Here is a 16,046-nt window from a genome sequence, read left to right as displayed (position 1 = left end):
CTACTCAACGAATGTAGGTGCAGCTCCAAATGAAGAACTCGCCTTTGTCTTTTTTTGGGATGGCATTAAGACACTTTCTGAGATAAGGGGGGGGGTGAAGAATTTAGCTAAGTATAAACTGCTGTTCAGATCCAATACGTTTGTATATTAACAACATTTGCAAACATATTTCCTTTATGAACACTATGAAGAACAAGCGTTCAGTTATGTGTTTTCAGGACGTCACAATGATCACTATCGACTATCGGTTGGATTATTAGAAACATAAAAACTCGGTAATTTTAACAATTCTGAACGATTTGCCACTTTCAAGTGTAACTATAAGTAATAAACAGCACTGTCAAAATATTCACCTGCATTTGAACTTGGTTGGTACGTGATCAAATCTTCTGAGAAGCCCTTCGGGCTTCACACGATTTGATCACGTCCCTGGAACGCAGACCAAAGGATTTACAGTTGTATAAAAGAAGCCTGAGCTACTTAGGGAGATGGCGTTGTGGCCGTATGTGATTTTTATTGCCATAATAAAGTGTCCTGGTCATGTGTAGTTGGATTAGCTTGCTTTTTGGTGGTTCATGTTCCTTGATATTTGCAATACGCATATGCATATCAAAATCCTTCCTTGTTTAGTAAGTATTGCCATTATACAGTTTCCTGATCATGTGTAATTGGCTTAGCTTGCTTCTTTCTGGTTCCAATTCCTTTATTGTTGTCAATACACGTCTGCATATCAAAAGCCTTCCTTGTTTTATTAAATATGATATTATTGGACGACAAAAATTACAGTTAGACCTTCGGATTTCATATTTCAGAATTCGGCTTATATCAGCACACAGAGTTGCAAGAGTTATTGCAAAGTTCGCAAAGCGCGCCCTCGCCAAACCATGTTATTACCGTTACTCACATTTGAGATAAAAGTATTTAAATTAAAATGATTTACTAGCGATTATTTGTGTTGAAAAAAGTCTTTTATTAAATTCACGGCTTCAAAGTAAGTACATCGGTACTTAGCAAAATAAAGCATGGAGAGGCCACCTTTCAACAAAAATCGTCTTCTCAAGTTTTCGCACGAGTGCACAGACACTTGAACACACCTTACTCCATTATACGTGTACGACACATTAAACCTCGGTGTAATTTTTTTTTTCAAAATAAGGACACTTTTTTTTTAACTCTTAATGTGTTATATACGATATAATAACTACGGTAGAAGATTTCAGGACCGGGAAGTAAAGAACAAAGAAAAACATTGAAACATGGCGATCGTGTTTGTGATCACTGTCTGTAAGTTAATGTACATATATCTATCAGTATCTTATCTTTCGCTAGCTTGCTTATTATTATTTATCTCTACATGCTCATATATATGTAAAAAAAATATATATGCATTTTTGTGTAGACATTTAGAAAGAATCCTCTATGATCTAAGCAATGGGTAACAAGTCCCGAATGTTTCCCGTTATATATATATCAGCTTACCCACTTTGTCTGGCAATGATAACTTGGTATTATTCGTCCTTTTCTTTAAAGTGCACAATATACGATCATGACTGCGGCAAGTTAAGGGACCTAGTAAGCTACAATTTATCATTTTTACCCTCAGTATTTTGCCCAAATTTGGATTTCAAGATTTTCTTTTCGTTAGTTGAAGAAGGTAACATTAGGTGTATTCTTAAGTCTTTCAAATAAAAAAAATTGCAATGGTATAATCAGCTAAAAAAACCTTGAAATCTGTTTCACATGAAAATATCCATACTGTGGAAAATGACAGTATTTGTAATCACAGTAAAAAAAAAGCAAGGTGTGCATGAAAAAGAATTTAAGACACACTTTTGTGTTGAAGTTTTTCTTACGCGTAGCGAAGGTTATTTGCCACTGATGCTTGAGACCTCCCTGTAAACGGACTATGTTAACAGACCTTACAACGGAAAGAAAAGTTTAATTTATTGAATTGTTTGACCTAATTCAACTACTTAATTTAAGCTGCTTATGGTCAAATGTGCAGGTTGCCTTGCAAAGCATTAAAACTAAAGGCAAAACACAAACTTAATAATTAAACATTAAAAATCAACCCGTTTAATACAAAGCAAATAATGAAATGAAGAAAATTTATTTTTATTCAGGAGTAAATAATTTCTTGTTCAAGAAATGAATATTCACCTACTGTACAGAAATTGTGACTCACGGCCTATAATTTAACGCATGCAAAGTAATATGAAATACCATGGCAATAATTTGAACCTTCTCTGTAATAGCAATAACAAAAGAGTGAGTAAATCTATTGCGGCCATAATATGCTGTACCTCCATATGTCATAGAAATAAAATATATGATTAGTTCGACATTTTGCCGCCATAATTTGTCAAACCCACTCTCCAATAGAAAATGGCGAAGGAGGACAATATTTTGAAACCATAGTATTTTTTACCCCGGATTCAATATTTTAAAGGGCGCAAATTACTGTACCCGGGTTGAGAATATCGATCCCGGGTTCAACACTTCAAGATATCAAAATAATATAATACACCGGTATGAAAATATCACAGTTTTTGAATATTACAGAATTTGAATTGCAATGCACCAACAAAAAGACAAGTGTTCTTAAACGACAAGAAAAATATAGATAACTTAATATACATGTACAGATATTAAATAATTAATGCCAGAATCTTTTAACATACACCGTATTTAAAACAATGATAATTCAATATATATAAAAAGTGATCCATACAGATATAAACATTATAGAATGAATATGTTAATTCTTTATACCATAGTCCCTTAAACGATAATCATAAATTGTGTTTTTATTTGTATGACAAATAGTTACTTGAATAGCAATTTAAGACTTTTCCGACAAAAATATATTAGTATAAAATGTTTCTGCAAAGAATTTGATTTTAGCATAAATAAATTTTGATAATGGAATAACCCGACACCCATATACTGTGGACTCTCCCATATTTATATAAGTCAGAGACGCAGAAAGCTTGTGTCATTCCTGTGTTAGCAGCTGAAAAAGAAGGTAACATAAAAACTGTATTAAACTTCAGGACCCACACAATTTGATCAGTGGCCAAATTAGAGACGAAGCTGTTGTGTGGTATTGTTTATAAATTGTAGTCTTATACCACATGACTGACTGTTTTTCAGGGAAGGTAGCAAGTGCCAGGGCTAGGGGCCCAAATAGGGCCGACCTGTCCTCAAGGATGGGATGGATTACTTTAAAAAGTCATCGATAAAATCACAATTAATTTGGATTCTAAAAGTAAATGATTACAACATGATAACATTTAATATTAGAACCATTTAGAAGTAATCGATTACATCAGATTACTTTTCCTTCCCGTAATCATTGTTACTTGTGATTGCTTTAGAACGCACTTACAGTGGGTTTTTTCAAGTTTATTCTAAGTCTACAGGAATATTAATTACACTGTAATTAATTAATTTATTCTGATATCAAGCTATCAATTTTACAAGCTTTTGTGTATGTATGCATCACCATTTGAGATTTGTTTCTGATCATTTTTAGCTCACCTGAGCTGAAAGCTCAAGTGAGCTTTTCTGATCAAAATTTGTCCGTTGTCTGTCGTCGACGTTGTCGTTGGCGTTCGCGTTGGCGTCGGCGGCGTTGTCGTTGTAAACTTTTCACATTTTCTTCTTCTTCTCCATAACCACTGGGCAGATTTCAACCAAATTTGGCACAAAGCATCACTAGGTAAAGGGGATTCAAGTTTGTTCAAATGAAGGGCCACCCATTCTTTAAAGGGGAGATATTTGAGAATTATAGAAAATTTGTTATAGAAATCTTCTTCTCAAAAATATTCGGCCAGAAAAGCTTAAACTTGTGTGGAGGCATCCTCAGGTAGTGTTAATTCAAGTTTGTTCAAATCATGGTCCCCGGGGGTAGGGTGGGGCCACAATAGGGGGATGAAGTTTTACATAGGAATATATAGAGGAAATCTTTAAAATCTGCTTCTCAAAAACTATCAGGCCAGAAAAGCTCAAATTAAAATGGAACATCCTCAGGTAGTGTTGATTCAAGTTTATTCAAATCATGGTCCCTAGGGGTATGGTGGGGCCACAATGGGGGATAGATTTGTACATAGGAAGATATAGAGAAAATCTTATTCTCAAAAACTATTAGGCCAGGAAAGCTCAAATTTGAGTGGAAGCATCCTCAGATAGTGTAGATTCAAGTTTGTTACAATCATGGTCCCCGGGGGAAGGATGGGGCCACAATTGGGGGATAAATTTTTATACAGGAATATATAGAGAAAATCTTTAAAAAAATTTCTTTTAAAAACTATCAGGCCAAGAAAGCTCAAATTGGCATGTAACCATCCTTAGATAATGTAGATTCAAGTTTGTTCAAATCATGGTACCTGGGGGTAGGGCGGGGCCACAATGGGGGATAAATTTATATATAGAGAAAATCTTTAAAAATCTTCTTCTCAAAAACTATTAGGCCAGGAAAGCCCAAATTTGAGTGGAAGCATACCAAGATCGTACAGATTAAAGTTTATTTAAATAATAGTCCAGGGGTAGGGTGAGTCCACAATGGGGGATGAATTTTTACATAGGAATATATAGAGAAAATCTTTAAAAATCTTCTTTTCAAAGACTATTTGGCAAGAAAATCTTAAACTTGTGTAGAGGCATCCTCGGATAGTGTAAATTAAAGTTTGCAAAATCACAGTCCCTAGCTGTAGGGCGGGGCCGTGATGACAGTTTGAATTTTACATAGGAATACATAGAGAACATCTTTAAAAATATTCTGGAAAAATTTTCGGTCCAAAACTCAGTACTTCTAAGTTTGAAAGCACAGGTTATGCAGATTTAAGTTTGATGAAACCATGATTCCCTAGAGAAAAGTGGGGCCACGAAATGGGGGGGGGGTATATAGAAATAGAGAAAAATCTTCTTACAGGTACAACAACAAAAGGGGCTTGGTATCTACAAAAAAAAAAGATGTGAATAAAAATTGGCAGATTTTGAATTTTTTTTTTTAGCAAGATCTGCTGTTCTTAGTTGTCAAGATTTTTGATACTATACTGCTAATTTGATCAGAGTTAAGGCTCAGGTGAGCGATGTGGCCCCTGGGCCTCTTGTTTTGAGTTGCATAAATTGTGTTTGTTCTAAAAGGAAGGACATTAATTTTTTCATCATATGACACATTTATAAATATATAGCTAATAAAAATAATTAATTAAATAAACAGAGAACCGCTTATATATATTTGACTGTATTGACATGTGTTGATCTTAAACTTTAAATCGATATGTGTTTTTACTACAATTAACACAATGGTTGACTAGGCATGCATTTATATATCACCGTTATCATAACGGTACCCCAGTTGACTTAATAGTATTATCTTAGCTGCTGAAACATATTTATTTCATACCTAATCCTTACTGAAACAATATCTAAGATTGAACCTTACACCTCCAATGAATTATGATTTCAAGTTTTATAATTTAACTATTTTAATCACTAATTATAAATGTAATCAAAATTAATAATGATTACAGGCCCTTTTTCAAGAGTAATCGATTAAATTACGATTTCTTGTAATCATAAAAATGGATGATTACTGATTACTCATCATAACTCAGCAACCTGTAATCGATTACAGCTGATTACGATTATTGTTTACGATTACCCCATACCCGCCTTTCCTTTGTACTTGCATATCTATTAGTTAAATTTAACAGAAGTTAGGTTGTCCTCCTTCATTGTCAATCATTTGTTATCTTTGATTTATAAATTAGATTTATATTTTATATCAAAGTGTCTCTTCTTTTGATATAATCAACAGTTATTATACTGTTCAATAATTTGGTTTCATATCAAATAAAAGATCTCATAAATGTAAAAATGTAGAAATTGTTGACCGATTTGGAGATATTTGAACAATAGTGTTTTAGGAGCCGACCCTTTTATTTCATTCTGGGGCAATAAACCAACAACCTTAAGCTCTCAAAAATGGTCGCTTATTATAACTGAAAGACATTCGTACATAATCTCTAGACGTACCTTCAGCTTTAATTTTTTTCAGTATTAAACTTTTGAACAGAAGTTTTCTGATTGTGATTGAGTAATTATTAATACGATCGTTTAATCCCAGAATGGCTAAACCAATTGAAGTTATATTTACAGTTTTGTTTTCAGATTCAATTTTGATTGTAATATACCAAGCAGCAGCAGCCCATTATCATATTGAGAAGTGAGAAACAAATAAGTATACGACTTAATTTATCAATGAAATCTTTTAAGAATGGTATGAACTCTAGAATAAATAAATACGATTTCATTTCTTTTCAGGAATCTTTGTTTAGAGACAGCTGTTGTTTTTATGTATGGCCGTAAAAAGTGTGATTTTAATAAAAGAGATGCACAAGACATCTTAGAAAATGGTAAGTGTTGAAGAATTACATCGGTTACTTTTCATACATACAGGGTTTTTTTTAGAATAAAATGGTGAACATTATTTCTCCAGCAAAAAACGTACATTTAAATAACGAAAAAGTCCTAATACTTTTGATTAAAAATTCCAATGTTTCCCTATATCTTTATACTATGTTATTTTTCTGAAGGAGATTAGCGTTGTATAAAAATGGCCACGACGATATGGGACTCTATACAGTTTACATTGTACAAGGCTCTTATAGCTATCCAGAATCAAATAGTTATTTCTTTGGCCAGTAGGGGGATAAAAAACAAATACATTATATATTTATTATCGTCAAACCTTAAATGACTAAAAGGTTTACAAGACCACCTACAAACCTGTAACTATAACTAGAAAAGCCCCAATGGGACAAATGCCCCATCAAGGTTATTTAAAATGGGGTAAATGTTACTTTTCCAAAACTGTAAAAAAAATTATTAGTAAAAAAAAAAAGAATATAAAAATTGTCATAACTTCACTGTAAATACCCTCCTTTTGCAGTTAATGAAAATGAACATGCAAAGTTCTTCTGTGGATGAAACTTAAAATATTTTTGTAATCTGAGTCTTGACATATGCAATTAGTTGTTCTCCAAAATCCCCTACTTTCTCATATGGTACAATGCAACTACATATCTCAGAAAATTAATCCCATTGGACTTTGATTTTCTTTAATGAGCTTGCAATTTGTTAACCTGTGTAAACTCGCAAAACATTATGATAATTTGCATACTTCCATTATATAAATGAAAAACGGAGAATGAAATGTTACAAACAATTTTAAAAACTGTCAAACACTACAGCCATATCAATTATTTGGAAGCTGATAAGACACATAACATCTGACATGTCAACATCATTAATATTATCTGAAGTTATTTTAATTTTTGGTCCGCTAATAATGTTTACTAGTAAGATCTTTATATCGACTTGTCAGATATTTCTGTTAACTTGTTAGATCTTTATGTCGACTGCTCAAAACTATTATGAAAAGTAAATGGCAGTTAATGGCACTAACATTCTTTGACAACAAAATATTGGGTTTCAAGTCAATATGATTATTTTCAACATAAAGATCTGACAAGTTGACATAACCTTCTGACAAGTAGTAGCAGACCTTAGTCACCAAGTTACCAAGTTATTAAACTCTAAAATCGGTCTCGATTTATATAATAAAGGAACCATTCAGACAAAAACACAATTTCATGCAAATTAGACTATTTTGTTTTCTCTCACGACAGAAGAAACAAAATGTCAACCGAAATGCGAAGTCAAGCTCGAAGGCATAAATAATGATGACAATACCTTATGGTTAGTAGATATAACATTTGGTAGCGACAACCACTATATTTACCCCTGTCCAATCCATGAAGGTCATAATATGCTGACCATGTTCATCAATTGCTCAATATGGAATGCAGGCAAGTAAATGAAATTTTGATATGAATTAATAATCTATGAACCAACACTTGTTTTATATATACTAGTATTTACATTCTATGCGTAAGTTCTATTATTTCATAAGAATAACAAAGTATTTGTTCATACTACTTCTAACGGATTCAAATCCCGTCTTCTCCATCAATGTTTTTTTATTTAAATCAAATAAGTCAATGTTCCATTCGGTGGATACTGCAAGCTGGACGAACAATGTCAAGGAAGCGAACACGCGGTAGTATGCGTACTCGGGAGATGCGTGTGTAGACCTGGATATGTTTTATCACATTTTGAATGCCATGAAGGTAAACTTAACATAATGTATGTCGTTTATAAAGGTGAGGGAATGTTTTCATTTTCAGACTTTTTTTCCTCTCGAAAAAAAAAACAAAGCTAGGTTTTATAAAGCTGTAAGAACTTTTTACCAAAATATCGTCAAAGGCCTGGAAGTGAAGAGTTTTAGTCACATTTTTTTTCTTCTTTTTTCCTTTTTTTGTACCAAATGGCCGAAATAGCATTTACAAGTAATGACACAGGGAATTAAAATGATGGCTGATTTTTTTTTTCACTTTTCTTTTTTTCATTTATATGTAATTTACATGAACTTTCCAAATACAATCTCGAATAATTTATATTCAATGAAAACTGAATGCAAACAAAACGCAATCTTGCTATGTTCTTACGGTAAGTAAGAATAATTTAAAGGATTTAAAAAAAAGATTCTTTATCACCACTACCTTCAACTAGTTTAAAAAGTATATTTGTAAACGATGTTAAAATATATTTACGACAAAATTATCAAAAAGACATTGACACAATTTTAGTTCAAGATTTATGATTTTTTTTTCCTTTTAAATGTTTCAGTCGTTCAAGTGTTGGGAATTTTGAATGCTTGAAATTTGAAAGTCAGAAGCTGAGTTAAACGCGACAAACAAAACTTAAAATTCTTTGATATGTTTACAAAGTTTGTCCCATGATTTTGTTTACAAATAGTATACTGTAAAGAAATCAACACATTTTAAACAAAATGCCTTTTGACAACCAAGATAAACATTTTCATTGTGTTTAATTACTTTATAAACGGAAAAACCAAGATCTCAATGAAACATTAGCCAATATATATCTATCTCCTTTGAACTATGTGGATGGAAAGTATTGTTTTGAACCAGTCGTGCCTCTTCAGTGAACAATGTGCTATATAATAGCAATACTCATTTTATTGTTTAAATATACATGTTTATTCTTGTACTAACGACATTTTGTTTATTTGAAGATTCAAAATTTACTTCTGCAAGTTCTCTTCAACGTAATCAAGGTAATTTAATAAATAGTAAACATTAAAAAAATTCTGTGCTACTTCACAGTATCTGTTATTTTACATTAAAATTCTTTGTTCACAAGAACATGAACTTTTGATACATGTACATGTACACCTGAACACTAAACATGCTAATAAGGTCACATTTTGCCATTACAATACCAAACGTTTTCCTGTATGCATTGTAAATTTTATCATTTTACTTATACTAGGTCATTATATAAAATTAGTTTTTACATTTCTTTTTTAATGATTTCCCGTATTCACTAAATATAGATTTGAAAGATTGTTAACATTTTTTTAACTTTAAAAATGGTGTTGATATCTTCTTTAATTTGATATAAGATATTGAATAGCCTTATTTGCATTAATATATAACTAGGTAGTTTCAAACTTATTTAGTGAGTACAAAACGACAAACTTTTACTTATATATAAATATATATATATATATATATATATATATATATATATATATATATATATATATATATATATATATATATATATATATATATAAAACTTAAATAAATGAAAACACAAAGATCGAGTAAAACATAAGCGCTTTCATTTTCTTCAGATGTTTTACAATACTAACATGGTAACGTTTGTTATGACGTCATAATAGTTTAACGGCGTCTTCAAGTCTCTGAATGACGTCATATTTTCCCGTATTTTTAGATATCACAATACTAAAAATAACAGATTATATAACACGGTTAAAACATGAATAAAACATTTAGAATACTCAGATGTTACATTAAGCTATTCAATTTAGGTTTAAAAGTTCTTATAAAATGTTTTTCTTTATCACGCCTTTCAACAGTATTAGAATTGTACATTTTATAGAACGGAAAAACAGTGAATGATTTTTTTCCGCACAGGTCAAGGTGTTCACTAACTTTTAGTTTGCGGTATTCCGGTTGGTTGATGTGCTGTTTGTGAATTCGGATTCTCTCCCGTAAGGTACTTCCCGTTTCTCCAATATATAGTTCCCCGCAACCTGAGCACGTGATAACGTATACTAGATTTCTGGTTTGACACGACATGTTGTTGTTAACGATAAACTGTTTCCCACCAAAATTAAAATGATGTCCTTGTTTAATATAGGGACAAGTGCCACATCGCGAATCCTGGCATTTAGTGACTTCAAACTCCGATTTTTCTTTGAAATTGGATTTAGTAAGGATGCGTCGAAGATTCTTCGGCTGTCTTTTGCTGTTTATAAATTTTTGTTTTTCAAATATCTTGGCCATTGTTTCATCAGTCTTCAAGACGTCGTTTAGATGGTGAACAATCGGGGCGATGTTAGTATTTCTGGGATTATGGGTGGTAACCAGTGGTAATATCTTCGATTTTTTATTGTTGTTTTGAACGGGATTGAGGAGCTTCTTTCTGTCTAATTTCATGGTTTTTTCAATAGCATCGTCAATAATTTTATCCGGATAACTTTGTTTCTTTAGATACTTTTTTAATTCCTGTAATCTCTGTATTTTGACAGAGTCGTCGTTAACGATTGTGCATATTCGTCTAGACAGGTTATACGGTATTGCTCTTTTCGTATGTCGTGGATGACATGAGTTGAAGTGTAAATACTGATGAGTATCCGTAGGTTTGTAGTATACATCCGTCATAATGACTTCGTCTTGTTTGGTCAACAAAATATCTAAAAATGAAATTCTATTCAGGCTTTCGTCCGCTGTAAATTTGATATCTGGATTAAGTTCATTCAATATATTTTTAAAAACTGACAGATTGTTGTCTCCAGAATTCCAAACAATAAAACAGTCGTCCAGGTACCTTTTCCAGTGCTTTGTTATATACATTTCCGTCTCTTCGTTAAATAATCTATTTATTTCCTTATACATTTTCTCTTCCAGGTATCCTAATGTAAGGGTAGCATATGTTGGAGCCATTTTAGTGCCCATGGCGGTTCCTTTAATTTGTTTAAAATGTTTTCCGTTGAATGTAAATGTATTATTAGTCAATACAATTTCTGCAGCTTCTAAAATGAATTCTTTTAAAAACCGATTGTTGATTTTTTCAGGTATCCTATTGATCCAATATTCCATCGCGTTAAGTCCCAGAGAATTTGAAATGTTGCTGTACAAATTAATGACATCAAAAGTAATGAACTTGCTATTCTTATTAATTTTTTCAGGTAAATGACGTAGAAAATCCAAGTCATCTTTCACGTAGCTTTTAACATCAGTACACAATGGTTTAAGTAGAATGTCAAGTAAATTGCTAAGTCTTTGAGTAGGTGCTGAAGGCCCCCCTACAATAGGTCTGAATGTGATATCATCTGGATGTGGACAACGGATGTATTCAGAACACTGGACTTTGATGGCATCTTTAATTTTTGTTGATTTATGAATCTTTGGGAGACCATAAAAATTGCTTTCTTTATATTCATAATCTGTTAGGTAGTCTTCCTCTTTCTCAGTTAAGCAGGATGTTGTTTTATGTCTTTTTAACAGATTCTTTATTTTCTGCATCGTTTTTTTATCATCATTGGTTGGTATTTCCTGATAATAGTCGACGTTTGACAACATTTTCATGATATGGTCTTTATAAAAACCAGAATCCATAATCACTACTGCGCCACCTTTATCAGCTTCTTTAATCACAATTGATTCGTCGTTTGCTAATGATTCAAGGGCTGTGGTTTCTTCTCTTGATAAGTTGAATTTTGTTTTACAGTTGTTGATGTTACTGTTAAGAGGTAGATTGTTTAGTGTGTCACAAACGGTATTTAAGATGTCGTTTTTACCATTTTTTGGATTAAAAAATGATTTGTTACGTACAATGTTTTCTTCCGACTCTGTGTCACTTTCACTCTCTTTATAAAAATGTTCTGCTACTTTCAATTTTCTTGTGTATTCCTTTATATCTGTCCTTAGTTCTGACATATTCCTCTGGGGTGTTGGGGTAAATTTCAAACCTTTACACAAAAGTCGCACTTCAGCTTCATTTAAAAGTCTGTTAGACAGGTTAATCACTTTAGGTTCGATGTTGTTTGATGGCAGTATAGATTCTAAATCTTGATCTACATATACCGTGGTTGTGTGCGGCGTCGTTCCTGAAATCTGTGATTGTAGCGACGATTGGAAATTAAGTTGTTTGCTCCTTGGTTCGGTTTGCCTCCTCCTAAAAAATAGTTTCTGGCGTTTTTCCCCACATATGTCACATGATTCTTTTTGTAGACAGTGTTTGTATGAACATTGTTATAATTCTGGTATTTTCTCTCGCCTGGTGTTGATTTTCTATACAGCGTGGCGCTGTTGTTATTACGGTTTGATTGTTTGTTTTGGTTTTGGGTAGTTGATCGATTGTATCTTTGGTGTCCTAATCCGTTGTTGTCTTTGCTCTCATTTGTCGCCGCGGTTTGATTGCTGGTAGTTCTTTGTCGGTCATTCATAACGGCGGCTGCGTAGTTTCTCGGTGGGCCATTGTTTATATCCCCTGTCCGTTTTTGAGATGGCGATGTTTTGGCTTTGTTAGTTTGCTGTTTATGCGACATTTTATTCTTTATAGGTTCTTTGCCATAGTTTTTTGCATAATCTAACAACCAAGCTTCTTTGTATCGATGAACCCTTTGAAACTTTGATCATAAAGTGCAACAGCAATCTTTTTTATCCTAAGATAAAGATCGTCAAACAGTATTTTCCAGTCCAAGCTTTGACTGCTCCTGCAAAACATTTATTTAGTTTAGCCCGGAAGATAGAGGCAGTTAAAAGATGAACCCTTTGAAACTTTGATCATAAAGTGCAACAGCAATCTTTTGTCTTAAAGTGTCCTCCGTTAAAAGAAATACGATATATATATATATATCATTTTAATTGCAATATCATACGTACATGATACAAAGAAGAAACTAACGTAGGAACTACACTTGGAGCATTATTTGGCGGACTACTTCTGGGTGTGGTCCTTACAACAGTTGCTGTGATGATTATTTACTGGCGGTCAAAACAATATGTCAACAAACGGTCAGTTATCACAATTAAATTAATTTCAAAACGTTTGTTTATTTTTTTAGTAATTATTAACGTATATACGTGAGAATTATATTTTTTCAAGAGAAGAACCTCAGGTTACATTTGCTGAAAATGAAAGTTCAGCAAAAATTGTTGACCATCAGCAAAACGTCCAAACTGAATATAAAACGGTAAAGATGTCCTTTTTAAGCTTAATGGGATATATATATATATATATATATATATATATATATATATATATATATATATATATATATATATATATATATATATATATATATATATATATATATATATATATCAGGCTTGGGGTAATGCTAAATGTAATGGTAATGCATTGCAATGCATTACATGTTTTCAAAGTAATGCTAGTAATGTGTAATGCCTCAAAATTAGCATTACAAGTTATTACAAGAATGCATTACTTTGCCTTACTATGCATAGTTATGCATGTTTACTTTAAAAATGTGATGAATAAATGAATAGTTGAAATTGAATTTGATTAAATTTATTTTTAAAGAAGAAAGAAATAATTCTAATTGAGAAAAAAATGTTTTGATTTTACATGTTTTATTAAAAAAGGTTTTTTAAAATTCATTTTTGAATTGTTTATATTACTAAAGATAACAGCACAATTTCATAACATTTTTAAGAGTGTTGTTATTAAGAGTTTTTAAACAATTTACTCCAATTAGTTTGCACTTCAATAAGAAATGTGTAAACAACACACTATATATGCCCCCAGGATAATCTAAGTATCAAAACAATCTATTGTTATAAGAAGTGCTAAACACCCCAATCCCCTTCCCTTCGTTATGTCACAATAGAATAGGAGACAGACATGCACCTTTAAAAACAAAATGAATGCACTATTCATCCATGATGAAAATCAATATCACTTCCAATATCATAACCCATTTGAAAATAATCTTACTTATTTTTTCTCTCTCTCTCTATCTCTCTCTCTCTCTTGTATATTATATATCATTACACTGTACATTAGTTTGGACTGATAGAAAATACAAGATTTATGTATTTAATCTATTATTGCACTTCATATATCCTAAGATAAAGATCGTCAAACAGTATTTTCCAGTCCAAGCTTTGACTGCTCCTGCAAAACATTTATTTAGTTTAGCCCGGAAGATAGAGGCAGTTAAAAGATGAACCCTTTGAAACTTTGATCATAAAGTGCAACAGCAATCTTTTGTCTTAAAGTGTCCTCCGTTAAAAGAAATACGATTAAAATATATTAAGAAATATAGCTGGGAAAAGTCATCTGTTTATAAATTAATAAAATTAAGTGTCCAAATTTATAAAGATTTGTGTAATCTGAGGATATATCTATATTTAGCTTTTAAAAACCGCAACATTATTTCATAAATTGTTTTTTGTTACGCATGCTATCCTGTGTCTCTATTTCATATCTGATATTGTATCATGCCAAATGTCTATAAATATCATTTTACTTATGCAATATGTTGTTCATATTGCCACAATATGATTATTTATATATTGAGCAAATAAAGAAAGACTCTTGTTTATTCATTGAATTTGAAGCTGATACTGAGCATGAAGCTGTAGATATATTAAAGAGTGTCGTATATTTGAAACATTTGCAAAAACTCTTTATTAGGTTTACTTTAAGAAAAAAAGTAATGGTAATGGTAATGCATTACTTTACTCATGTAATGGTAATGTAATGCATTACTTCAAGAAAATCAAGTAATGGTAATGGTAATTTAATGCCCAAATTCATGAAGTAATGGTAATGTAATGCATTACTTTACAATGTAATTCGCCCCAAGCCTGATATATATATATATATATATATATATATATATATATATATATATATATATATATATATATATATATATATATATATATATATATAATTTCAAAATTCTATTTAACTGAATACACATGTACATGTTAATGAAACTTTCATGTAAAAAATGAAAAACTCAAGTAGATTTTTTAGAAGAATGATATCTGTACTTATGAATATTTTTTGTACAGAATTACAATTTTGTGTTTATGGAAATCTACACATATCTTTTTACCAACTTTAGCAAGAAATACCTCCATACTCGCGCTCTGAAGAAAAATCAATATACGACAATGCGTCCGGTAAAACAAAGAATGGACAGACACAAGATGACGTTTACAATCATATACACGAGCAAGTTAAACGGAATGGTGCAAATTACTATGACCACATATGCGCTAATTCTGCTCACATCGGAGATATGAGTGATTATAGCCATCTTCGTCATGTCACGTAATGAACGGGTGACTACTTGAAAAGTGACTATCCATATCATGTTATCTATAAGGAAGATTCATTTGTACTTGTACGTAATATCAGACTTGTCAACTACTGCATACAAATGACAATGCTGATACAGGTATGCCGCGACTCGTGTTTTGAAAAGTTTATATTTTTATATGAATAAGAAAACATTAATGTTTTGCACTTTATCGTTAGCTTTATAAAATTGTATTTGAGTATCAACTTCCATAGCAATTAACAATTTGAATGATATTGTGTGTAAAATAATCATGGAAATCTTCTGTTTTGTTTTCAATTGTGACCATTTTACCTTAAATTATTAAATCATTAAACATAAAATGCTTTTTTTATAGTCGTATGAAGATTGTTATATAGTTTCATCCTGCAACATTTTGTCCCTTTTGGATCTTACGTAAATTTTTTAGAAAATCTTTGCTTTTATTAGAATATATCTCTGATTTTGTTTTCAGATATGCAAAACAATATCAAACACTGGCTAAGTTATTGCTTCAATCCCTTTTTTGATGATTTTGAATTAA

General features: G+C 31.6%; 1 protein-coding gene across 3 annotated transcripts; it reads left to right on the top strand.

The window, feature by feature from the left end:
- The first annotated feature begins 1,194 nt into the window (after positions 1-1,194).
- Positions 1,195-15,808, top strand: LOC136270742 (uncharacterized). Of its 3 annotated transcripts, none has more exons than XM_066069313.1 (8): positions 1,195-1,284; positions 6,178-6,232; positions 6,331-6,422; positions 7,698-8,198; positions 9,167-9,208; positions 13,085-13,202; positions 13,294-13,381; positions 15,287-15,808. In XM_066069313.1, the coding sequence occupies exons 1-4, from the start codon at positions 1,257-1,259 to the stop codon at positions 7,883-7,885; spliced, it is 363 nt and encodes a 120-aa protein (XP_065925385.1). In that variant the 5' UTR covers positions 1,195-1,256; the 3' UTR covers positions 7,886-8,198; positions 9,167-9,208; positions 13,085-13,202; positions 13,294-13,381; positions 15,287-15,808. The 3 variants fall into 3 exon arrangements, with proteins under 3 accessions (XP_065925385.1, XP_065925383.1, XP_065925386.1); XM_066069311.1 differs by having other exon boundaries at positions 13,082-13,202; XM_066069314.1 differs by lacking the exon at positions 9,167-9,208 and having other exon boundaries at positions 13,082-13,202.
- The last annotated feature ends 238 nt before the right edge of the window (positions 15,809-16,046 follow it).

This window comes from Magallana gigas, chromosome 8 (genome assembly GCF_963853765.1).
Source record: "Magallana gigas chromosome 8, xbMagGiga1.1, whole genome shotgun sequence".
Taxonomy (NCBI): domain Eukaryota; kingdom Metazoa; phylum Mollusca; class Bivalvia; order Ostreida; family Ostreidae; genus Magallana; species Magallana gigas.
The sequence above is the reverse complement of the archived record's forward strand: the minus strand, read 5'-3'. Positions and strand labels throughout refer to the sequence as shown.